Here is a 24,131-nt window from a genome sequence, read left to right on the forward strand (position 1 = left end):
GACTGCCTCACTTTCTTGGATTTTACCTTCAAAACACCCCAGCAGGTTCTCACAGTGAAGATCTGAGAAAGAACCACCTTGGCTGTCACAGGGAAGGGAAAGAGTGATATTTGTAATAATTACTAGTAACAAATAGTACTAATTATTGATAACAAATACTACTAATTATTAGTAACAAATAGTACCAGCAAATAGTACAATAAAGTTCCACTTAGAACACCCTTTTCCTCAAAGTCTTACTCAGTGCAATTTGGACATCTTTGTTCCTCAAACTGTAGATGAAAGGATTCACCATTGGCCCCACAATGGTGTAAAAAACTGTGGACACTTTCTCTTCATCCAGAGACTCAGCGGGAAAAGGCTTGAGATACATGAATGCAGATGATCCAAAGAAAAGAGAAACCACGATTATGTGGGAGCTGCAGGTACTGAAGGCTTTGGACCTGCCCTCTGCAGAACGGATGTGGAGGATGTTGGAGAGGATCAAGGTGTAAGAAATGAAGATGGTGACACTGGGCACTATGACATTGACACCCACCACAATGAAAACCACCAGCTCATTGATGGAGGTGCTTGTGCAGGAGAGCTGGAGGAGAGGAGGGATGTCACACATGTAGTGATTGATGATGTTTCCATCACAGAAGGAGAGTCGCAGCATGCACGCAGTGTGGGCCATGGCACCCACAAGCCCCATCGCGTATACACCCACCGTCAGCATGAGGCAGACCTGACGGGGCATGGAGACCTTGTACAGCAGGGGCTTACAGATGGCCACGTATCGGTCATAGGCCATTGACGTCAAAATACAGCACTCATCAATAACAAAGAAGGAGAAGAAGCAGAGCTGAGTCATGCACTCTGCGTAAGAGATGATGTTCTGGCTTACGAAACTCATCAGCATTTTAGGGGTAATGACAGAGGAGTGGCAGAGATCAATGAAGGAAAGGTTGAAGAGAAAGTAGTACATAGGAGTGTGCAGGTGAGGGTTCAGACCAATGAGAATAATCAAGCCAACGTTCCCCACCACAGTGACCGCATAAACTGCTAAGAAAATGAAAAAGAGAGGCAGCTGGAGTCCTGGCTCTTGTGTTATACCCAGCAGGATAAACTCAGTCACTGAAGATTCATTCCCTGGGGCCATTCTTCCCTAGGACATACCTGGAGAATAGGACAGAGGGTAATGTTAAAACGAGTACCCCACTCTCTCCACCCAACACCACTCTAATGAGACAGACCCAGAATGTGAGAAGGAACCCCGACCCACCCCTCTGTGCCTTTGTTTTCTTTTCTGTATAAAGGCTGAGGGAATGTTTAAAGATGGGTATCAAAAACACTAATGGGCAAGTTCTACAGGGATAAGATTCAGTAACACTGTGACCTCATGACAACAGCATCTCTGCTCCACTTCTGCTCTGACAGTTTACCAGGCCCACCCAATGATCAGTGATCATCTCAGCAGAGAGAAGGCACATCATTTCAGGGTGTCCCAGGCTTTCACAGATGAGGTTTGGAAGACGAGTAACAGGACAGATAAAATTCAACACTCACCTCATGAGGACCTCAGTCCTGCTGGATTAATTGAGCTCAGAGAAACAAAGTCACTTTCATCCTTCCCAAATGTCAGATAAAGGACTTCTACAAGCTCTCAGAAAGGTCCTAATGTCTCTCCTTGCTAAATTCAGCACAGAATCAGATCAAAACTCAGATTTGGGTCAGTTTTGGAAGCTTCCAAATGACAAAATCAAGGTCAGCTCACCTTATTAACTCTTCTCCATCATTTGCATGGAAGGGCAAGTGGCTCTGATGAATTTTGAAGGAGAGCAACCTAAAACAGAGTTTTCTGTTGTTTTGTTTTCAGTGAGTTTCAGACTAATGAAGCCAGAGCACAGACCTCAGTGGCTCTGGCTCTGAGATGCCATGAGTTACAGGTCATGATTTCTGATGGTGGCTCTGCAAAGTGTCCTCTTCAAACTAGAGGGTGTAAATAGCATCTGCTGGTGCCCAGGGAGCCACCTGCTAATATGACCCATGGGTTTTTATGAATTGGGAAATCCTAGGAACCTGATTAAAAGTTAAAAGACCTATGGTTTCTTAGTGTTTTCCCCAGAGGTCAGACTTTGAGGCAAAAAGAAATTACCTACTTCGCATATTCAGCCTAGTTCATGATAACAACACCGAGTTACTGGAACTATACCATTTTACAGACCTTTTAGTTTCTTGTAAAATAGGACGCATCCCCAAATAGAAAAGCTGAATCTCCCCTGCATCCACGTGGTTTCTTTCTAGCATCTATCACTATATGAATACTATACATTTATTCGTTCCTTGCATGTTCCCACCACACATAAACACACATTTATGTACTCACAAACGTTTGAATCTAAGCTATATTTTTTTTCTATTTTCTTCAGAGGTATTTCTGCAGCACCTCAGAGCAATACTTGGCACATAATAGGCACCCAATAAATATTTGTATAATAAAAGAATAAAGGAATGAGGATCCCTTTCCCATCTTTCCTGGAACCTATGTTGGACACTACAACAAAATTCTTGCCCTGCAGGCAAAGGCTTATGTAGTACTGGTGTTTTTCTTTGCAGACCTGAGTGTGAGACAGGAAAGACATCAGTAAGGCCTGTAAGGTCACTGCTAAACTCTTAGATGTCATCTAAGAGCACTTCAGATCAAAGCTGCTGAATTCAGAGAAAATAATATAATTTTCATCATCCCTGAATGTCGCAAAGAGGATTTCCACAAATTCTCAGAAATGTCTCAATGTCTCTCTCTGACAGCATAGATTAAAAGGCAGATTTGGGTCAATAGAAGGTTTCAAATGCCAAAATCAAGGTCAGCTCACTATCGGAAGCCATTAGGAACCATTCGAGATTTTTATTTCTATTTTTGACATAGGATTGAAATCATCTAAGTGCAAGCTTAGAAAGGTTAATATGGCAATGGCTGGTAGAATGGCCTGGTGTAAGAGTGACTAGAGACAAGGCGACTCACAAGAGGCAAAAAAAGATCAATGAATGATAAAAATGCTCTGAATTAACTGTGCTACTGTGAATAATTCCAAGAAACAAACACATGCAAGAGATACTGAAAGGAAAGTCAGTAGAGCTTCTCACAAATGGGATAGAAATAGACAAAAATCCCAAAGATATTAGCCTAGGTGCTAGGTTAAACTATGATGTTACTACAAACAGAAAATTCAGAAAGAATAGGAATGTTCACAAACATTATGCATTCAGTTGTGAACATGCTGATCTTGAGTTCCCAGCTGGACAAGCAAGTAGAAGTATGGGAACCCACAGCAGTATTTTTGCCTGAAAAATCCCATGAACAGAGAAGCCTGGTGGGTTACATAGTCCCTGGGGTCACAAAGAGTTGGACACAACTGAGCAACTAAAAAGAAGTATACAACCCAAATAAGGCTAAATAATGCTCAAGAGGAAGACCAGAATCTGATAAAAAGATCTGGGGACCATTCCCACAGAGTCGTGGAGTCGGGCGAACTCAATAAGAAAGAATAAAGAAAGCAGAGACACAAGAAAAATATTTGGAAAATCTTTTGTATGGATTACACATAGGATAATTGAAAACCCAATCATTACTAAAATGAGTCCCAACTATTATTACTAAATCCTTAGAAATAACAAGAGTACCAAAAATTACTCAGGACAAAATTGAAATGTGTCCCACAAGATAAACATTTTTGGGCTTAGTCTTGATGAGGACCTTAGAGATTCATTAAAGCATGTGTTTTCTATGAAAATGTTAGAAGTTTTATTTAGATGATGCAGGAAACAGAAATACTCCCTCCAAGTTTATATTACATGAAGTCACATTACAAGAAAGTTTATGGCAAAGTGCTAAGCTAAAGTTAAAGGTCATTCTTTCATCTTTAACACAACCAGTATAAATACAGGCAGAGAAATGATTGTAGAGATACTCAGCTTATTTCTAACACTGCAAAACTAACTCATTATCCTCCTTTCTTCTATCTACATAATGGTCACAGTAGCCTGATGTAGTTATAACAAAATGTGTCAGTTATCCTTTTCACTGAGCTATATCTTTGGCTAATTCCTGGTTTGTTTTCTTAACTCAAGCCCAATATGTTCTAACTTAACAAAGTCAGCAGTAAATTAAGTTTCATACTAGACTATCATGCTGCTGCTGCTGCTAAGTCACTTCAGTCATGTCCAACTCTGTGCGACCCCATAGACGGCAGCCCACCAGGCTCCCCCATCCCTGGGATTCTCCAGGCAAGAACACTGGAGTGGGTTGCCATTTCCTTCTCCAGTGCATGAAAGTGAAAGTGAAGTCGGTCTGTCGTGCCTGACTCTTAGCGACCCCATGGACTGCAGCCCACCAGGCTCCTCCGTCCATAGGATTTTCCAGGCAAGAGTACTGGAGTGGGTTGCCATTGCAAGGTGCATAAAATGTAAATCTTTTTTTAACTAAATAGAATTTTAATTTGCAGTATTATGTCACACTGAGCTAAGCTGCTGCAAACATCCAGAATCATTGGCAACCTAGATGTCCATCAGCAGATGAATGGATAAGAAAGCTGTAGTACATATACACAATGGAGTATTATTCAGCCATTAAAAAGAATACATTTGAATCAGTTCTAATGAGGTGGATGAAACTGGAGCCTATTATACAGAGTGAAGTAAGCCAGAAAGAAAAACACCAGTACAGTATACTAACGCATATATATGGAATTTAGAAAGATGGTAATGATAACCCTGTATGCGAGATAGCAAAAGAGACACAGATGCATAGAACAGTCTTTTGGACTCTGTGGGAGAGGGAGAGGATGGGATGATTTGGGAGAATGGCATTGAAACATGTATAGTATCATATGTGAAACGAGTCGCCAGTCCAGGCTCGATGCATGATACTGGATGCTTCTGGGTGGTGCACTGGGATGACCAAAGGGATGGTACGGGGAGGGAGGCGGGAGGGGGGTTCAGGACGGGGAACATGTGTACACCTGTGGCAGATTCATGTTGATGTATGGCAAAACCAATACAATATTGTAAAGTAATTAGCCTCCAATTAAAATAAATAAATTTATATTTTAAAAAAAGAAAGAAAATTAAATCTACAAGTGCCAAAAAGGAAATGGGAAGGCAGAATCTAATTCAGCAGATCTGAGGTGGGGTTCTAGATTCTGATTTTTTTTAAAGGTGTAAAGTCTGGTATAAATTCATGTTTTTGCATAGGGACATCTGGTCTTTCTAGCACCAATTGTTATGAAGACTATCATTTCTCCATTGATTGCTTTTGCTCTTTTGTCAAAGGTCGGTTGACTATATTGTGTAGGTCTACTTCCAGATTCTTTTAATCCACTGTCTTTTCCTTCAACACCACACTGACTTGTTGTCTATAGTTTTATAGGGAGTCTTGGGCTTCCCAGGTGGCACAGGTGGTAAAGAACCCGACTGCCAATGCAGGAGACAAAACAGACACAGGTTCATTCCCTGGGTGGGGAAGATCCCCTGTAGGAGAGCATGACAACCCACTCCAGTATTCTTGCCTGGAAAATTCCATGGACGGAGAGCTTGATGGTCCTCGGTCCATAGGGTCCCAAAGAGTCTGATACAGCTGAACTGAATTAACATGCACACACACATAGAATCTTAAAATTGGACAGTCTCTCTCCTGTAACTTTGTTCTCATTCAGTGTTGTATCTGATATTCTGGGTCTTTTGCCTTTCTATATAAACTTTAGAATCAGTTCCTTTTTTTATTTCTTGATTTTATTTATTTGGTTGCTCCAGGTCTTAGTTGCTGCATTGTTGTTGCTTAGTCGCTAAGTTGTGTCCAATTCTTTCGTGACTCCATGCACTGTACCCCACCAGGCTCCTCTGTTCATGGGATTTCCCAGGAAAGAGTACTGGAAAGGGTTGCCATGTCCTTCTCCAGGGGATCTACCCACCCAGGGAGCAAACTCGCATCACCTGCATTGCAGGCAGATTCTTTACCACTGAGCCAACTTTTGTTCATTTGTTTGTTTGGTAGTTCTCACTGTCAATTTTGAGGGATTGTCTACAGAGATAATCATATCATCTGAGAACATAGGCAGCCATATTTTTTTTTCCAGGATGTATTTAAAAACTGTTTAAAGTTATCATTCCAAGATATAGGCTCAAATATTGATATGTTTGAAAAAATGTACCTCGGCATCCTTTGTCCTAAGGAAAATCAAACCAAAATTATAATGAGATACCACTGCATATACACCAGAATGGTTAAAATTAATAAGACTGTCTACACCAAGTGTACATTTGGATGTGGCACTCCGGGAGCTTTCATACACTGCTGTTAGAAGAGAAAATTTGGATAGATACTAACGCATATATATGGAATTTAGAAAGACGGTAACAATAACCCTGTGTACGAGACAGCAAAAGAGACACTGATGTATAGATCAGTCTTATGGACTCTGTGGGAGAGGCAGAGGGTGGGGAGGTTTGGGAGAATGGCATTGAAACATGCATAATATCATGTATGAAACGGGTCGCCAGTCCAGGTTCGATGCACGATACCGGATACTTGGGGCTGGTGCACTGGGATGACCCAGAGGGAGGATATGGGGAGGGAGGAGGGAGGAGGGTTCAGGATGGGGAACACAGGTATACCTGTGGCAGATTCATTTCGATATTTGGCAAAACTAATACAATTATGTAAAGTTCAAAAATAAAATAAAATTTCAAAAAATTTAAAAAAAGAAAGCAAAATGGTATTTTCTAATAAAGCTGCACACATAGGTAGCATCTGATCCAGACATTCCACCACTGTTATACACCCAGAAAAATTAGTGCATGTAAAAAAAAAAAAAATACTTGTACAAGAATGTTTACTGAGGTTTTACTTTAATAGCCAAATTTCTATCAAGGAAATCAAATTGTAGAAAATACATTCAATGAGATATTTCTCAGGAAAAAAAAATGCTCTATCACATGTGCCAATGTGGTTGAAAGACAAAAATCATTATGTAGAACAAAGACAGAAGACCCCAAAAGAGTATAAACAGTATGATTTTATTTGTAAGATTTTTGTTGTTCTTGTTGTTGATACAAGGAATAATGACTTTATTCAGGAAGCCAGCAGACCAAGAAGATGATGGACTAGTGTTCCAAAGAACCATTTTACCTGAGTTAGAATTCAGGCTTTTTTTGTACTAAAAGGAGAAGACGTGTGACTGGTTGTTGCGGACTTCTTTTTTTTTTAAATATAAATTTATTTATTTTAATTGGAGGCTAATTACAATATTGTATTGGTTTTGCTATACATCAACATGAATCCGCCACAGGTATACACATGTTCCCCATCCTGAACCCTCCTCCCTCCTCCCTCCCCGTACCATCCTTCTGGGTCATCCCAGTGCACCATCCCTGAGTATCCTGTATCATGCATTGATCCTGGACTGGTGATTCATTTCACATATGATATTATACATGTTTCAATGCCATTCTCCCAAATCATCCCACCCTCTCCCTCTCCCACAGAGTCCAAAAGACTGTTCTATACATCTGTGTCTCTTTTGCTGTCTCACATACACGGTTATCATTACCATCTTTCTAAATTCCATATATATGTGTTAGTATGCTGTATTGGTGTTTTTCTTTCTGGCTTACTTCACTCTGTATAATAGGCTCCAGTTTCATCCATCTCATTAGAACTGATTCAAATGTATTATTTTTCATGGCTGAGTAACACTCCACTGTGTATATGTACCATAGCTTTCTTATCCATTCGTCTGCTGATGGACATCTAGATTGCTTCCATGTCCTGGCTATTATAAACAGTGCTTCGATGAACACTGGGGTACACATGTCTCTTTCAGTTCTGGTTTCCTCGATCTGTATGCCCAGCAGTGGGATTGCTGGATCGTGTGGCAGTTCTATTTCCAGTTTTTTAAGGAATCTCCACACTGTTCTTGGAGAAGGCAATGGCACCCCACTCCAGTACTCTTGCCTGGAAAATCCCATGGACTGAGCGGCCTGGTGGGCTGTAGTCCATGGGGTCGCTAGGAGTCAGACACGACTGAGCGACTTCACTTTCACTTTCATGCATTGAAGAAGGAAATGGCAACCCACTCCAGTGTTCTTGCCTGGAGAATCCCAGGGACGGGGGAGTCTGGTGGGCTGTTGTCTATGGTGGTCGCATGGAGTCGGGCACGACTGGATCGACTTAGCAGCAGCAGCAGCAGCAGCAGCAGCCGCCGCCACACTGTTCTCCATAGTGGCTGTACTAGTTTGCATTCCCACCAACAGTGTAAGAGGGTTCCCTTTTCTCTACACCCTCTCCAGCATTTACTGTTTGTAGACTTTTAGATAGCAGCCATTCTGACTGGCGTGAAATGGTACCTCATAGTGGTTTTGATTTGCATTTCTCTGATAATGAGTGATGTTGAGCATCTTTTCATGTGTTTGTTAGCCATCTGTGTGTCTTCTTTGGAGAAATGTCTGTTTAGTTCTTTGGCCCATTTTTTGATTGGGTCGTTTATTTTTCTGGAATTGAGCTGCAGGAGTTGTTTGTATATTTTTGAGATTAATTCTTTGTCAGTTGCTTCCTTTGCTATTATTTTCTCCCATTCTGAAAGCTGTCTTTTCACCTTGCTTATAGTTTCCTTCGTTGTGCAAAAGATTTTAAGTTTAATTAGGTCCCATTTGTTTATTTTTTATTTTATTTCCATTACTCTGGGAGGTGGGTCATAGAGGATCCTGCTGTGATTTATGTCAGAGAGTGTTTTGCCTATGTTCTCCTCTAGAAGTTTTATAGTTTCTGGTCTTACATTTAGATCTTTAATCCATTTTGAGTTTATTTTTGTGTATGGTGTTAGAAAGTGTTCTTGTTTCATTCTTCTACAAGTGGTTGACCAGTTTTCCCAGCACCACTTGTTAAAGAGATTGTCTTTAATCCATTGTATATTCTTGCCTCCTTTGTCAAAGATAAGGTGTCCATAGGTGCATGGATTTATCTCTGGGCTTTCTATTTTGTTCCATTGATCTATATTTCTGTCTTTGTGCCAGTACCATACTGTCTTGATGACTGTGGCTTTGTAGTAGAGCCTGAAGTCAGGCAGGTTGATTCCTCCAGTTCCATTCTTCTTTCTCAAGATAGCTTTGGCTATTCGAGGTTTTTTGTATTTCCATGCAAATTGTGAAATTATTTATTCTAGCTCTGTGCAAAATACCATTGGTAGCTTGATAGGGATGTAAGATTTTTTAAGAACAGGAAAAATTACTCTGAAGTGACAGAAATGAGACTTGTTACCTCAACTGCATGGGAGTTCCCTATTGATTAGAAAGTGACATACAGGAAATTTATGGGGTCATGGAAATGTTCCATATCTTTTTCTGGGTGGTGATTAAATAAGTTTATACTTAGGTAAAAAGTCATTAATCTGTATATCTCATATTTTTATATTTTATTATATGTAAATTAGGCCTCATAAATTACAATTTGAAATGTTTTTATAAAACTTTATAAGTAAAATTTGTGTAAAGACTTATAGAGCTTAAAATTTTAAACAATACATTGTTCAGCAGACCACTTAGCAATTATTATGGAAGACTAGTCTGTTTCAGCAATACATCTCTAATCTGTAACATTAGTATGGGGTAGACTCATCTACACCTTTCCATACCACCCTTAGAGACAGACCAGATGGGTCAGTAGTCTTATACAAGATTTTGCTTGGGTGTTTCTATAAAGGATATTCCGACTTATATTGAATCCATGTCCCAAACCCGAGGAAATTCAATGAAGTTGACATAAAGTAAGAAACCCTAGAAAAAGAATAATCAGAATCAACTGGGACATTAACTTCTTCCCATTTAATCTTGTGCTCCATAAGCTCTGCCAATTGTCACTGTTGGCATTTCTATCACCAAGAGTGACAGTCAAGCTTGTCTCCTTAAAAAAAAAAAAAATTACAAATAATTTTAGTTCAAAGATATGGCAACCTTCATGTTTAACAGCAAATCCGACTGAAAACTAGCTTAAAACCAAGTATGCAAAAAACAGGAAAACTCAATCCAATGAGGAAAAACCTCAATCTCTAGAAACATGCTAAAAATAACACATATTTTAAAGTTAATAGATAAGAAAAAAGAGCTGTTATTAATATATGTTATACATTCAATGAAAACTTTGCATGTTAAGGAAAGACATAAAGATATGGGGGGAAAAAAAACTGATTTCCTTGATCTGAAAAATACAATGTATGAAATGGAAAAATGTGCCAAATCCAAAAAAATACATAATCCCAAAATAATCATGAGAAAAACACTAGAAATCCCAATTGAGGGATATTCTACAAAATGTTGCTCTTGTTGTTTAGTCGCTCAGTCTTGTCTGACTTTTTAGTGACCCCCGTAGACTGTAGCTTGCCAGGCTTCTCTGTCCATGGGACTTTCCAGGCAAGAATACTGGAGTGGGTTGCCATTTCCTTCTCCAGGGGATCTTCCTGACCTAGAGATGGAACCTGCATCTCCTGCCCCTGTCTCCTGCATTGCAGACAGGTTCTCTTACTGCTGAGCCACCAGGGAAGCCCATTCTACAAAATACCGAATACTCTTCAAAACTGTCAAACTCATCCAAAACATGGGAGGTCTGAGAAAAGGCACCAGCCAAGAGGAACCCAAGGAGACATAATTAATCAATGCACTGCAGTATTCTGAATGGGATCTTAGGATGGAAAAAGAACATTAGGTAAAAACTAAGAAAATTGAGATAAAGTATGGACTTTAATAATAATGTATCACTATTGGTTCATTAACTGATGAATGTATCACACTGCTAAGCCATGAGGGAAGCCCGATGTAAGATAGCAAGAGGAACCAGACTCTCTACTACATTAACAATTTTTCTGTAAATTTAAAACAATTCCAAAATACAAAATGTGTGTAAAAATAAATGTGTTGAATGGAGTTAACACCACATCAGAAGAAATGATGAGCTGATGGGTAAACTTAAATAAGAGCAATAGAAACTACCCAAAATGAAATCCAGAGAGAAAAAAAGAACAACAAAAATATGAACACGGCATCAATGAGCCCTAAGACATCAAGCAACCTCCTATGTTTGTAACTGGAGTTTCAGACCACAAGGAGGAGGAGTGGGAGAAAAATACTTGAAGACATAACAGCTGAAGACATTCACCTAAAGTATACAGTGAACACCCCCTGACCGCCTAATCTGAGAACAAAGTTGACTACATAAGCTATTTAACAATTGTCATCTCTGGTATCGTTGGGCTAGGTTATTGGATCTACCACCTACTCAAAACCAGCTAAAAATACTGAAAAAAAGTATTCTATTTTATGAATGGCTTTTGATCACATAAATTTTGGATTATTTATTAATTGTAAATACATGTTTTAGAAACTATTTAGGGTCATATTTGATGGTAAAATCAGAAAAGCTGGTATATTCATTATATGCTTCTGCTGCTGCTAAGTCACTTCAGTCGTGTCTGACTCTGTGCGACCCCATAGACGGCAGCCCACCAGGCTCCCCGTCTCTGGGATTCTCCAGGCAAGAACACTGGAGTGGGTTGCCATTTCCTTCTCCAATGCATGAAAGTGAAAAGTGAAATTGAAGTCGCTTAGTTGTGTCCGACTCTTAGCGGCCCCATGGACTGCAGCCCACCAGCTTCCTCTGTCCGTGGGATTTTCCAGGTAAGAGTACTGAAGTGGGGTGCCATTGTCTTCTCCCATTATATGCTATAGTAAAGTAAATTAACCAAAAAACCAAAAACATCTCTTAAATGAAATGTATGATTTTTATTAGATAAAAAACCCAAATAAAATATAGTCATAATTCTAAATAAAAATTTGTACTTGCTTTCAGAATACAATTTTTTTGTATCAGGCTTTGTAGTTGAAATAGTCATTTTCAATTCTTGATCAATAGTTTTTAATTTCTTTTATAACCATCAATGAGAAACTTTATATGTGTAAGAGACAGAGTTTAAATCATTCTTGCCACCATTGAAAACTTTGCTCTCAAAATCATATTTAAATCATGTGAGTTATTTTCTTTTTACTTACAAATTTAATGTTCAACAAATTTAGAACTAATTTTATTTTTTCATTGCCAATATTTAAAAATAACAAATCTAATTTTCAGGAGTCTTATGCATTCTTAGAGCAATCACACTGCATCTAGTTTACATGCCATGAAAAGGACAAATTGGCTGGAGATAGATGGAAGTATCCGACATGGGGAGACAGAGACTGGAGCACCTACTTGGGGATGGAATCCCAAGCATCAGGATTCCCTGCCCAGCCTCCCACCACCGTAAGCTGAGCACCTGAAACAAACACCTCCAGCAGCTGTGTGGAACTCCTGACCACAATAGGCACTGTCCCCTTTGTGTGTGACTGTCGTGGCTGGTGACCAGGTGGTGGAGTACCGCTTTGGTTGAGCTGTTGAGATAGAGCAGAGAATGCCTCACTTGGCTGACCATGCTTGTCGCTGACCAGAGTATGGTATATGCCACCACATCAGACACACTCTGTTCTTACCCTTCTGAGGGCATCTATCTAGCATATATTTTAGGCTCTGTTCATCTAGGGATTCCACATGAATAAAACAAACTTTTTTTCCCAAAAAAAATAGTATGCATGAAGCATATGCAGAAGGACAATAAAGCCATATATGACATTACTTGTATCTTCAAGAAATTCATCAATTTACAGACATAATACTTCCAAATATCCTAAAGGTATCTTTAAAATGCTTAATATATTGAAATAATTTTTACATCAAATTCTATAGCTATAATTATTTCTAAAACACTACATTTAAAGCTTCAAACATTTTAATTTTATATGAATTGTGGTTTTAATATTTTTAAATGATCAATTTAGACAGGCTGATCTACAGAATATAAAGTCATCCTGCAAAATAAGCCTGCTGAATCACAGACCGGGCCAGGCATTTGCTAACTCATACTTCCAGCAGTGTGTTCTGGGCACTTGGATATCACATTCAGACTGCAAGCCATGTGTCATGCCTGCAACTATATTTTGCCTAGATAAACCAACATACTCCCCAAAAGTGTGTGAAACTGGTAAGCCACAAATATATATGGCCCTTTACTTGGCTGGACAGGGCCAACCACTCATGGAAGTGTGTCTCTCCCCCCATGTTCTGTTTGCCTGGTTCTACTACACCCTCAGCTAAATCCTCCCATGCAGTGAAAATAGGACTACCAGAATACCTAGATTTAATCTTACCAACTCAATAACTTCAAAGAGAAAAGCCTGTTTAAACAATTTTGGCAGAAAAGACTAAAGCCAAATAACTGTTCCTGATTAATCACTGTCATCAAGGTTAGACTGGATATGTTTTGTGAAGGGTCAAGTCAGTCCAACACATAAAATGTGTTCCATTTCAAATTCCAGTCAAAAAATATAGCATACTACACACATCCTACAGAGGACATTTTTTTAAAAGAGAATTGGATATATAGACAGAGTATGAGAAGCAGCAGGGAAAAATATAAAGACTAATATCCTATTAAAAAATAAATACTACTTTAAGGACTGATGGAACAAAAAGAAAGAGTAAGAAGCATTACCAAATTCTAGAATCTCAGAGGAGAAGCTCTACAGGATTGGTGCTTGGATTAATGGAGGGTTTGAAGATGCCCCACAGCTGGCACCTGGACCTCCGAAATAGAGACTCCACCAAGAGGTTGCAAGATCTAACATGGAGGGAGACCCTGAAGAAAACCTGACAAGTGCTTGAGCCACTCAAGGGGCAAAAGTCTGGACAATGATGTGAGGGAGCACAGTACCACTGGTAAGGGACTGTTGAACAGCTGTCTACCGTATCTAAGGGGTGCACCAAGTTAAGCACATTCCCTTGGGCTTATTGGCCATTTGCACGTTCCTTTGGGATATGCCTTTCAAATCATTTGAGAACATATGATATGGTCTTTTTATCACTGAGACAAATTTTAATTAAATTGTTACATATCCTAGTTATAATACCTTTATCATATATATGTATTGCAAATATTCTTCCAATCTGCAGCCTGCCTCTAAATATTTTTTGATACATAGATGCTCTAATTTAAATGAAACTCATTTTTTTTTCTTTTAGGTTTAGTGTTTTCCAGAATATGTGCAAGAAATTTGTGCCTACATTAACATATTTTCTATGTTTTCTTCTAGAAGCTTCAAATGACAGTTTTATGTATATAGTTTTGATCCATTTAAAATTAACTTTGTGTATGACGTGAGGTAGAAATCAAAGTTTACTTTTCCTCATGATTAATTAGCATTTTTCAGCATCAATTGCTTAATTTGTCTTTACCTCCAGGTTAACATAGTTGCTTGGCTAAAAGTCAATAAACTATGTAAGTAAGGATCTGTTTCTAAATATTCTGTGTGTCCCATGGATTTATTTGTCTATATTTATAACAAAACCAATCTGTTTTGATTACCATATCCTAAAAATAAGCTTTAAAATCAGTTAGTGTTATATATTTATTTTGAGTTCTCCAAGAAACAGATGCTAAGAAATGATTAGACTTCCAAGACATATACTGTGGTAAGTGTCTGTGAAAGATAAAATGGGAAGGAGTGGGTGTCAGCAAAAAAGTTTTCAGACCAGGATGAAAGTGTGACACCTACGAAAGGAGAGTGGGAAGGAAGAATTTGGTAGAAAAAGCTCAGATTACAGTGTGGTTCAAAAAAAGTCTCAAATAGTATGATAAGAAGTCCCTAAGCAAAGACTGCCTATCAGAAGATATCTATGTTACAAAGATAATGGCCAGCTCCATTATGACCCACCATGCTAAGTCAATGGTTGAGAACATCTTAGAGGAAACATGGACTCTACCTAAACACTATGTTGGATCCAAGGGAATATCAGTTACAGACAATGATGTGCCCCACAAATGGTTCTGCTAAAAAGGGATTAGCAGCACTTATCCATGGCTGCCACATTTCACTCCCCAAAAGAAATTAAATCCCAAAGTTCTTTCTGATTTCTTATTATTGTAATTATTATATTCTATTATTATTTATAACATTTTATTTATTAATAAATAAATTTATTATTGTTATCCAAACAAGATAATCCAATTAAGAATTTTGTGACCTACCACTACATATGATACTCTACATATATGAATGGGAAAACTATAGGGAGAAACATCTAGGTAAATGTATTTATTATCTCATTGGTGAAACAACATTTAAGTAATTTCAGGAAATGTTGATATAGTTTATTTTATTAATACACACCTTTGATAATACTTCAGTGGATAAGTGAAACATGGCTAAAATGTTTTTCCTAACACTATGTGTAGTATTTTCCTAATGTGATGATGAAATTTACAGTAAAACCATATGCCTTTTTCAAAATATTTTGTGTCAAGTAGATAGTAATAAATACAAATTTGATGACAAACTGCCCATCATACTTATTGGGATCCTGAGATACATATGTATTATTCCTCTAATCACCCTCTCTTAATGCTATGTTTGACAATAAATGGTAGGATTGCATGTATTCTCTTGAGTACTAAATGCATTTGCCTGATAGAGGTTCTCAGAAGCAGGTGGCAGATGAAACAGATTTTTGTTATTTTCAAAGAGAACAAGAAAAGCAAGATCAAAGGAAAAGTGTTACAAAAAATAGAACAAAATATCAAATATGAAACGACGCCAGTCCAGGTTGGATGAAGGATACAGGATGCTTGGGACTGGTGCACTGGGATGACCCAGAGGGATGGTACAGGGAGGGAGGTGGGAGGGGGGTTCAGGATGGGGAACACATGTACACCTGTGGCAGATTCATGTTGATGTATGGCAAAATCAATACAGTATTGTAAAATAATTAGCCTCCAATTAAAATAAATTTATATTAAAAAATAGAACGGAATGACATCAGGTGGACCTGTTTCTACATTAAGCTGTTTACAATTTGCAATGAAGACATTTCTTTAAATCCCTCTGACTATCATTTTGGTTCAGCCACTCAGTCATGTCCAACTCTTTGTGACCCTATGGACTGCAAGCTTCCCTGTCCACCACCAACTCCCGGGGCTTGCTCAAACTCATGTCCATCGAGTCACTGATGTCATCCAACTCTCATCCTCTGTCATCCCCTTCTCCTCCTGCCTTTAATTTTGCCCAGCATCAGGGTCTTTTCTAATGAGTCAGTCCTTCACATCAGGTGGCCAAAGTATTGGAGTTTCAGCTTCAGCATCAGTCCTTCCAATGAATATTCAGGACTAATTTCTTTTATGATTGACTGGTTTGAATTGCCTGCAGTCCAAGGGACTCAAGAGTCTTCTCCAACATCACAGTTCAAAAGCAAAACTTCTTTGGCGTTCAGCTTTCTTTATGCTCCAACTCTCACATCCACACATGACTATGGGAAAAACCATAGCTTTGACTAGATGGACCTTTGTCAGCAAAGTAATGTCTCTGCTTTTTAATATACTGTCTAGGTTGGTCACAGCTTTTCTTCCAAGGAGCAAGCATCTTTTAATTTCATGGCTTCAGTCACCATCTGCAGTGACTTGGGACCCCATGCCATTGTTTCCATTGTTTCCCCATCTATTTGTCAAGAAGTGATGGAACCCAAAGCCATGATCTTATTTTTTAGAATGTTGAGTTTTAAGCCAGCTTTTTCACTCACCTTTTTCACTTTCATCAAGAGGCTCTTTAGTTCCTCTTCACTTTCTGTCATAAGGGTGGTGTTGATTACGTACCTGAGGTTATTGGTATTTCTCTCAGCAATCTTGATTCCACCTTGTGCTTCATGCAGCCTGGCATTTTGCATGGTGTACTCTGCATAGAAGTTAAATAAGCAGGGTGACAATATGCAGCTTTGACATACTCCTTTCCCAATTTGGAACCAGTCCATTGTTCCATGTCCGGTTCTAACTATTGCTTCTGGATCTGCAGAGAGATTTCTCAGGAGGCAGGTCATGTGTTCTGGTATTCCCATCTCTTGAAGAATTTTCCACAGTTTATTGTGATTGACACACTCAATGGTTTTAGGGTAGTCAATGAAGCAGAAGTAAATGTTTTTCTGGAACTCTTGCTTTTTCTGTGATCCAACGGATGTTGGCAATTTGATCTCTGGTTCCTCTGCCTTTTCTAAATCCAGCTTGAATATCTGGGAGTTCTCAGTTCATTTACTGTTGAAGCACAGCTTGTAGAATTTTGAGCATTACTTTACTGGCGTGTAATATGAGTGCAATCATGTGGTAGTTTGAACATTCTTTGGCATTGCCTTTCTTTGGGATTGGAATGAAAACTGACCTTTTCCATTCCTGTGGGCACTGCTGAGTTTTCCACATTTGCTGGCATATTAAGTGCAGCACTTTTAATAGCATCATCTTTTAGGATTTAAAATAGCTCAGCTGGAATTCCATCACCTCCACTAGCTTTGTTTGTAGTGATGCTTCCTAAGGCCCACTTGACTTCTCATTACATGATGTCTGGTTCTAGGTGAGTGATCATACCATTGTGGTTATCTGGGTTATGAAGATCTTTTTTGTATAGTCCTTCTGTGTATTCTTGCCACCTCTTCTTAATATCTTCTGCTTCTGTTAGGTCCATACCATTTCTGTTCTTTATTGAGCCCATATTTGCATGAAATGTTCCCTTGGTATCTCTAATTTTCTTGAAGGGATCTCTAGTCTTTCCCATGCTATTTTTTTCCTCTATTCCTTTGCACTGATCGCTGAGGAAGGCCTTCTGACTATACCAGTAACAATACTGTTTCATAAAAGAATTATTCTGTAGTGTTTGGCACTTTTGTGTCTAGACCATCAAACTCTAATTTTATCTTTATGTATTTAAGAAACACCACACTTGTTCAATTTGGAAGAGCCCATTAGTCAAAGGTAGTTTGACAAAAATCAATTCATATTTTCCTTTTATAAAGATGCCATTAGTTGTTTACTAAAACTGTTACAAGTTACAAGAGATATGTAGGAATGAGACAAGAACAGCTACAAGAAAAATGATAAGACAAGTCTATTACACCACACATAATATAATCCGTAGAGGTAATGCAATTTTGAACAAATCTCATGATAGATAATAAAAATTAAGTACAAAATTGAATGTCTTTACATTATTGTTACTAATTAGAACATGTTTATCCTCTGGATTTTAAATACGGATCTCCTCAGTGCAACTTTTACATCTTTGTTTCTCAAACTATAAATCAAAGGATTGAGCATGGGCACCACATTAGTATAGAAGACAGAAGAAATTTTTCCCTGCTCCATAGAACCGGGAAAAGAATATTTAAGGTACATGAATGCCGCTGAACCAAAAAGAAGAGAAAGAGCAATCATGTGGGAGCTACAGGTACTAAAGGCTTTTGATCTTCCTTGAGAAGATTTGATATGAAGAATGCTAGTAAGGATGAAGATGTAAGAAATTAGGATGGTGAAACTGGGTACTGTGATGTTAATACCCACGACAATGAGAACTACCACCTCATTGACATAGGTGCTGGTACAAGAGAGTTGGAGGAGTGGGAGGATGTCACACAAGTAATGGTTGATGACATTCACATTGCAGAAGGTTAGTCTAAGCATGCACCCTGTGTGCACAGACGCTCCAGCAAACCCTATCACATATGCAGCCAAAGAGAGCACCAAACAGACATGATGGGACATGGAGACCTTATACAGCAAGGGATTACAGATGGCCACATAGCGATCATAGGCCATTGAGGTCAACATATAGCACTCAGAGATGACAAAAAAGAGAAAGAAAAACAGCTGAGTCATGCACCCCACATATGAGATGGTATTCTCGCTGAACACAAAGTTCATCAGCATCTTGGGGGTGAAAACAGAAGAGTAACAGAGATCAATGAAGGACAGGTTGAAGAGGAAATAGTACATGGGGGTGTGGAGGTGAGAATTTAGACCAATAAGAATGATCAAGCCCAGGTTGCCCACCATGGTGACAACAAAGATCACTAGAAACAGGTGAAAGAGGGGTTGCTGGAGCTCTGGACGGTCTGTTAATCCAGCAAGAATAAATTCAGTCACTAAGGAGTCATTTCTAGCCAGCATTCTCAACTTCAGAAATCTGTGAGAACAGAAGAAAATTTCATTAGTAGGGAACACAGCTCTGTCCTTTACAAACTCACTTTTACATGAGCTTTATTTATGAGAAAGAATCTCAGTCTGGCAGAAATCATGTAAACACTTCTTTGCCTCATAGTGTCTTGAAGCCACACACTTCTCAACATTTAAATTACTGTCTTTTGAATGAACTGCATGTGACAAACAACTGTTCTATCTTCACTAGAAAACAGAGAGATACAGTAGCTGAGGAACTTGCTGATGGGCTTCAGCAGTGGGAAAGTATCCCCAGTTCTCCCCATATTCATCTGATTTACCACTTCCTACTTTCTACTCATATTTCCATCATCCTACTACACACTGCAGGTTCCTTCAAAAAGGGATTCCTACAGGGAAAAGACCATGCAGATATTCTGCAACCAGGAAGTCTCTCATAGTCTCTAAAGTTTCAGATACTTAAAGAATCCAGGAAGTAAAAAATTGGTAACAGATATTGAGGTGAACCTTGATATCTGAAATTTTACACTTAACCATACATTTCAGGGTTTCCACACACTGCCCTCCTCTGTTCTGTCCTAGTTGCACAGAGACTGAATAAAGGAATTTGGATGTTCTTTCCTAGGTTTTATAGGATGGCAAGAATGAGAAAATAATGAATTTGAGTGCTGATTAAGTTAGTTGTTAAGTTTCTGAAAACATTTCAAGCTGTATACTTACTAGCAAAGGATACCTTGTTATATCTCAGTGAAAAGGATAACTGTTTGACACATTTTGTTATAACTAAATCAGGCTACTGTGACCATTAAGTAGATAGGAGAAAGGAAGGTAATGAGTTAGTTTTGCAATGTAAGAATAAGTTGAGTATCTCCACACTCATTCTCTGCCTGTATTTATACTGGTTGTATTAAAGATGAAAGAATGATCTTTAACTCTAGCTTGGTACCTTGCCTAAACTTTACTGTAATGTTGACTTCATGTAATATAAACTTAAAGGGAGTGTTTTTGTTTCCTGTATCACCTAAATAAGAGTTCTTAACATTTTCATAGAAAACACATTTTAATGAATCTCTAAGGTCCTCATCAAGACTAATCCCCAAAATGTCAACTTGTTGTTTTTCAGTAACCAAGGCATGTCTGACTGTTTGTGTACAGTACATCTCAATTTAAAAAAAATTAGGAAAAAAAACAAATCTATTCTGATATTGCTATGTTCTGGATTTGTCACTTGAAACTGCTATAATTCTCTTGCTACCAGAATGAAGATAAAGCCAAGACAGAGGCTATGCTGAGAAAAATACAGGCAGTAGAGTCAGAGCTCCTGACTTTGGACTTTTGGGTTATTCAATATAAATACTTTCCTCATTTTCAGAGGAATTTAGCAAAATACAGAAACTTGGTTAACTCACTCTCCATCCATTGACAGAACTCAGTGCTGACCCTTTATGCATGTTTCACCTCCAATGTCTTGGAAGAAGAACTGGCCTACGGGATATCAAAGCCGAGTGGATGTACCCACAGAATCTTCTTCCTTCACAGGCAAAGAATCATGGCATAAATCTCACAGTCTCAATGTTCCAAGAGTCAGTCTATGATTTATATCAAACTTGTAGCTATAAATTTACCAAGAGATTTTGAAAGGAAACCACAGGCAGACATCTGAATCATCATGTCATAGAGCACATGGCATTTGCTTAAGGTTTATAATTCTTTTGAACCTGATTAGAAATCCAGGTACAGGTGCCCCCAGGGACCTTCCCATCATGATAAACTCTGCAGGGAAGAAATCAGTGTGTATGTTTACACCCTAACTGTGACAGTAAATGTTAATTTCCCATCACAGATTATACACTCCCCAGAGCATAAAAGAAATGATTCTCTGCCCTCCCTTATAAAGATGCAAATAATTCATGTCATTGAAAATTCACTAATTATAATTCTAGGCAACATTAGTTTTAAGAATTTTAGTTCATAAAGATATACAAACATTTAAGGAAAGATTATTTACTATGGCCCTTTACAAACTCCCTGGTGGCTCAGCTGGTAAAGAATCTGCCTGCAATGTGAGAGAACTGGGTTTGATCCCTAGGTTGGGAAGATCCCCTGGAGAAAGGAAGGGCTACCCACTCCAGAATTCTGGCCTACAGAATTCCATGGACTCAATAGTCCATGGGATCACAAAGAGTCAGACACAACTGAGCCACTTTCACTTACAATAATTGAATCTCTTTAAATAATCAGCTTATGAAAATGTTATAGACATAAACCAAAGGATTTTTAATAGATTTCAGAGGTTATTGTTTAATAAATCACTATTTACTTAAGAATAATCCCATAGAAATTTACTTTAACATATTCTGACTCAATATGTGTTTGATAGATTAAAATTAAATCTATGACAAAAATCCCTGTAAATAAGCCTCATTATAAAGAAGTATGACTAAAATTCCCATGTATGTATTAGCTTACAGTTATACGTGTGAGACCATGGAGAAGGAAATGGCAACCCACTACAGTATTCTTGCCTGGAGAATCCCATGGGCCGAGGAGCCTGGTGGGCTACAATCCATGGGGTCACAAAGAGTTGGACATGACTGAGTGACTCACACACACACACACACACACACACACACACACAAGCTGTGAGAAGAAAATTTTATTTAGAAATTATTACTGAGTCCCACAAAATTTCAAAAATATTGGATAGATTTCCTTGAAATCCACCCAACTTCCTACCACAGCAACTGTAGTATAAAAGCAAAACTATAGACTCTATTTAGCTTTGAGAAATTTTATATGCAGCACATGTTTCTGTCTGACCTATGTGATTTGATCACTTTTATAGATTCATGTAGCTACCACCACAATCATACACAGAACTCATTTACTAACATAAAGGAACTCCCTTACATTACCCCTTTACAGTCACACCTATCCCCTCCCACCTTCACCTCTGTCTTCTAAAAACCACTAACTTACTTGTTCTTCATCTCTATAGGTGGGTTGTTAAGACAACAAATGAAACTATACAATATATAACTTCTGATATTGGCATTTTCCCCTAAGCATGATGCTCTTAAGTCCATCCTAGTTGTATCAACAGCTTGCCCTTTTATTGCTGAGTGGTATTCCATTTTATACAACCCACATTTATTCAAACTTCTGTAGTAAGTTAAAAATTACTAGGTTCTTGTTTAATGCAAAGCTAAATCTGTTTTATTTATGGAAAGTGTTTCAGGGGCAGGGGATATAAGATGTTCAGACTGGTTCTTCTTGTAATATTCTTTTTTAAATAAGTTTAATGATGGCATAACTTAGATACAATAACATGCTCTCATTTTAAGAATACAGTTCAACAACTTTCAAAAGAATACAGTTACATTGAAGACCACCATGGTCAAGATCTAGAGCATTTCCATCACCCCCTAAAGTTTCCTTATCCTCATTAACAATCCACCCCTGTCATTTTTAATCATGAAAGAACATTGAAAGTTCTCAAATGTTTTTCCTGCAGCTACTGAAATATTATATGATTTTTATCTTTCATTCTATTAATCTGGTATAGCACATTTACTGATTAGTGTATGTTGAACCACTCTTGCATTCCATGGTTAAATCCCACTTGATTACAGGGCATGATTTTTTAACGTGCTATTGAACTGGTCTGTCAGAATTCTGTTGAGAATTTTTGCATCTATATTCATCAGAGACATCGGCTTGTAGTTTTCTTTTCTTATAGTGTCTTTACCTGATGTTGGTGAGAGGATAATTCTGGTTGTAAAATAGTTTTGAGAGTGTTCTCTTTCTTCCACTTGGGAAAAGTTTGAGAAGTTTTAGCATTTATTCTTATTTAAACATTTGACAGGTGGGAAAGGAGTAACTTCATAGTGTTTCACCAGTAATACCATCTATTTTCTGGTCCTGGGGTTTTCTTTGTTGGGAGGTTTCTGATTATTGATTCAATCTCCTTACTTGTCATTGATCTGTTTAGATTTTTTCTGTTTCTTCGTAATTCAGTCTTGGTAGACTTGTTTCTAAGAATTTATCCATGTCTTCTAGGCTATTCAATTTGTTTGAGTATAACTGTTCATAATAATCTGATCCTTTGTATTATTGTGGTATCCGCTGTAATGTTTCCTCTTCATCATGGTATCATTACCATCTCTGTCTCATTACAATTGTTGAGCTAAAGTTTATTTTGTCTGATATAAGTATGGTTACTGCTGTTGTTTTCTGGTTTCCACTTGCATAGAACACCGTTTCTCATCCCCTCACTTTCAGTCTGTGTGTGTCCTTAAAGCTGAAGTAAGTCTCTTGTGGGAAGCACATAATTGAGTCTGTTTTTTTTTGTTTTGTTTAATCCATCCAGCAATTCTACTTCTTTTGATTGCAGAATTTAAGTCACTTACTATTAAAATAATGATTGACAAGTAAGGAATAAAGCCCACCTAATTGTTCTCTTGTGTGGATCACAATAAACTGTGGAAAATTCTGAAAGAGATGGGAATACCAGACCACCTGATCTGCCTCTTGAGAAATTTGTATGCAGGTCAGGAAGCAACAGTTAGAACTGGACATGGAACAACAGACTGGTTCCAAATAGGAAAAGGAGTACGTCAAGGTTGTATATTGTCACCCTGTTTATTTAACTTATATGAAGAGTACATCATGAGAAACGCTGGACTGGAAGAAACACAAGCTGGAATCAAGATTGCCGGGAGAAATATCAATCACCTCAGATATGCAGATGACACCACCCTTATGGCAGAAAGTGAAGAGGAACTCAAAAGCCTCTTGATGAAAGTGAAAGTGGAGAGTGAAAAAGTTGGCTTAAAGCTCAACATTCAGAAAACGAAGATCATGGCATCCGGTCGCATGACTTCGTGGAAATAGATGGGGAAACAGTGGAAACAGTGTCAGACTTTATTTTTCTGGGCTTCAAAATCACTGCAGATGGTGACTGCAGCCATGAAATTAAAAGATGCTTACTCCTTGGAAGGAAAGTTATGACCAACCTAGATAGCATGTTCA

At 38.3% G+C, this 24,131-nt stretch overlaps 2 protein-coding genes across 2 annotated transcripts; both read right to left on the reverse strand.

Annotated features, from left to right (window-relative positions):
* Positions 1 to 211: 211 nt before the first annotated feature.
* LOC782544 (olfactory receptor 8B8) lies at positions 212 to 1,583 on the reverse strand. Its single transcript, XM_059883195.1, has one exon. It carries the CDS (start codon positions 1,139 to 1,141, stop codon positions 212 to 214), a length of 930 nt encoding a protein of 309 aa, XP_059739178.1. The 5' UTR covers positions 1,142 to 1,583.
* Positions 1,584 to 18,146: 16,563 nt separating this feature from the next.
* OR8B3 (olfactory receptor family 8 subfamily B member 3) lies at positions 18,147 to 19,091 on the reverse strand. The gene has a single exon (NM_001389888.1). It carries the CDS (start codon positions 19,089 to 19,091, stop codon positions 18,147 to 18,149), a length of 945 nt encoding a protein of 314 aa, NP_001376817.1.
* Positions 19,092 to 24,131: the final 5,040 nt, after the last annotated feature.

The sequence above is a fragment of the Bos taurus genome, chromosome 29 (genome assembly GCF_002263795.3).
Source record: "Bos taurus isolate L1 Dominette 01449 registration number 42190680 breed Hereford chromosome 29, ARS-UCD2.0, whole genome shotgun sequence".
NCBI lineage: Eukaryota > Metazoa > Chordata > Mammalia > Artiodactyla > Bovidae > Bos > Bos taurus.

What these genes read in the sequence shown, in the direction of transcription:
- OR8B3 (NM_001389888.1), bottom strand. Translation starts at nt 19,091, where the DNA reads ATGCTGGCTAGAAATGACTCCTTAGTGACTGAATTTATTCTTGCTGGA.
- LOC782544 (XM_059883195.1), bottom strand. Translation starts at nt 1,141, where the DNA reads ATGGCCCCAGGGAATGAATCTTCAGTGACTGAGTTTATCCTGCTGGGT.